General features: G+C 37.6%; 1 protein-coding gene across 3 annotated transcripts in view; it reads left to right on the forward strand.

Annotated features, from left to right (window-relative positions):
* The window catches only part of LOC125046209 (forkhead box protein F1-A-like), an 83,943-nt gene that overhangs the window by 1,219 nt on the left and 80,224 nt on the right, over positions 1-2,500 (forward strand). Inside the window, exon 1 of one of the 3 annotated variants that reach the window (XM_047643920.1) lies at positions 1,226-1,333. The exons of 1 other annotated variant lie outside the window; for it this stretch is intronic. In XM_047643920.1, coding sequence (XP_047499876.1) covers positions 1,329-1,333 — 5 coding nt within the window. In that variant the 5' untranslated portion in view covers positions 1,226-1,328. One more of the 3 variants, XM_047643921.1, reaches the window with a different exon arrangement.

The raw sequence follows: 2,500 nt of genomic DNA on the forward strand, positions 1-2,500 counted from the left end.
TGTATTTATATAAATATATGTAGGTACATTTAAATGAATGGACACACACACACACACACACACACACACATACACACACACACACACACACACATGAACACACCCACACACACACACCCATACCCATACACACACACACACACACACACACACACACACACACATATATATATATATTCACACACACAAACACACTCATATATGTGTGTGTGTGTGTAGATGGGGGATGGATATGTATAACTATTCATACATATATATATATATATATATATATATATATAGTTATATCTATATATATATATTTGATTATATATATTTATACGTATATATATATATATACATATATATATATATATATATATATATATACATACAGCACACACACACTCACACACACACACACACACACACACACACACACACACTCATGTGTATATGTATATTTATATCTGTGTGTGTGTGTGTGTGTGTGTCTGTGTATGTGTGTGTGTGCGTGTATGTGTGTGTGTGTGTGTGTGTAGGTGTGTGCGTGTGTGTGTGTGTGTTGGATTTGTGACGGTGTGAGGTTGGAAAAATAGTATACACACAAAATTGTTAACCATTTTTGTCAGTAATTCAATATCTTATATGCAATCATTTCGCCAGCGTCCATAATGCAATATTTATTCAAGTAAATTGTTGATTTGATTGTGCAGCTAAGAATGCATCTGTCGGTTCATTACATGTAGAGTCATTTTGTGACTTGTAATTAGGTTGATTAGATTACCCTTGTAATCAGTCACTGCTCAGACATCCTGTGCTTCTAGTTAGTTTGTATCTAGTACAAACTCATCCACAAGAAAGAATATATAGTTTACAGGTGTGTTTAAACTTGTTTATTTAGAGATTAAAGGTAAATAACCGAGTGAATAAAGTAAATAACTGAGAAATACACGAGTTTGTTCAGTTCTTCCATTTTGGCTCCGCCCATCTTCGCGGCGATTGGTCCAGCTCAGTCACCGGGACGTTTAGCCAATTAGCTCGCAACCAAGCAGCCAATCGGAGCCTTTGCTGAGAATTCAGAGCGCCAGTGTGCGTGTCTCTTTTTCGAGTTCTAATACCGTGTTTTGATATATTTTCAACGTTATATAGATGCAAATGAGTGTGTGTAATTTCTGGCTATTGAGCTCTAGCTATGAACAGAATTCAAATTATCCCTTATTTACCGTATCAATAGATACATCTTAGGTTTGAAGATACAGCGAACGAAACGTCTTAGGCTCTTTTCTTGAACGATACTTCAACTCCGCCCACATCTTGGCACTTCGGTCGTTCTTGACATCTTCATTATGAGGTAAGAAATCCCAGTGCCAAGCCAGAGTGCTGCCCTAACATCCAAGGCACTCCCGAAGGTAACGCCGTCGTGAGCGGACGTATTTTTTGGTTGAATGTGTGTGGTTTTGACTGGTCTGGCCATTCGTGAAAAAAGGAAATAAAGTACCGGTTGTTCTGTACGACATGTTCATAGCTGATAAATTTGCAGTCGCATAAGCACGTACTGATCGAAATAAGGACTCATCCACAAGAATTATCACTTACCTGTCTTTTACCCATTATGTTGACGACTTTGGATATCAATGTGTTTTCGTAAAGATAGTGTAACCACTGTTCTACTGTGTCATTAGTGTTAACATCAAGGAACAAAGAAATATTGTAGATCGGATATACATTTCAAAGTGATATTGTGGAGTTTAAAGTGCTCGGAAGCAAGAAAGAAATCGATACACCTCACAGCATCAGGTCAGTAAAATATGTTATTAGCAGCTTCATGACAACAGTGATCGGTGTGGCTATCTTTGCTGTATATTGCCCTTTTCATTCTGAATATTTTGTTGATGCATTATGCTCGTCGGTCTACTTTGTGGAAATCTCTTTAGATGAGAGGCCTTCCGAGCGGTTTCAGCGAAAGGCTCACGGTCATTGTCACAAAAGTGCCGCTTCAGGTCACCACGGCTGTCTGCGCGGTAGAGACATTCAGTGAACGAACGAATCCCATATGCAAACTCAATTGTAATCATTATTTCTTTATTGTAATGATTTTAAGTAAAATTTATACTGAGCGTTGTGGCGACCCAGGAAATCAAAGTTGATACATGCTTGCAAATCAGTGGCAGTTTTGTGCGAGTGACCCGATTGTTGCGAAGGATTGTTTTATTGGACACTAGGCACGTCTATTTTCATCAGCTAATTTACAACCAGTATATCCTGATTCAGAACTTCTATATGATAACGGTGGGCATAAACAAGGTGACAGCAAGCAAGGTACAGTGTTAGTGTAAACGTGTAAAATGTGTTAAACACAATCTTATTAAAAGTGTTGCATCGCAAGCAAGCATAAATGTTTATGCACCAATTGTGTCGGTAGAAACAAAACCAATCATCATTTTATGGTTATATTTTCTCGATTACAATCAGTTTTAAGGGTTTTTTTTAGCACGCATGTGTGTAGTATGTATAAATT

Source organism: Penaeus chinensis, chromosome 38 (genome assembly GCF_019202785.1).
Source record: "Penaeus chinensis breed Huanghai No. 1 chromosome 38, ASM1920278v2, whole genome shotgun sequence".
In the NCBI taxonomy this organism is placed as follows: domain Eukaryota; kingdom Metazoa; phylum Arthropoda; class Malacostraca; order Decapoda; family Penaeidae; genus Penaeus; species Penaeus chinensis.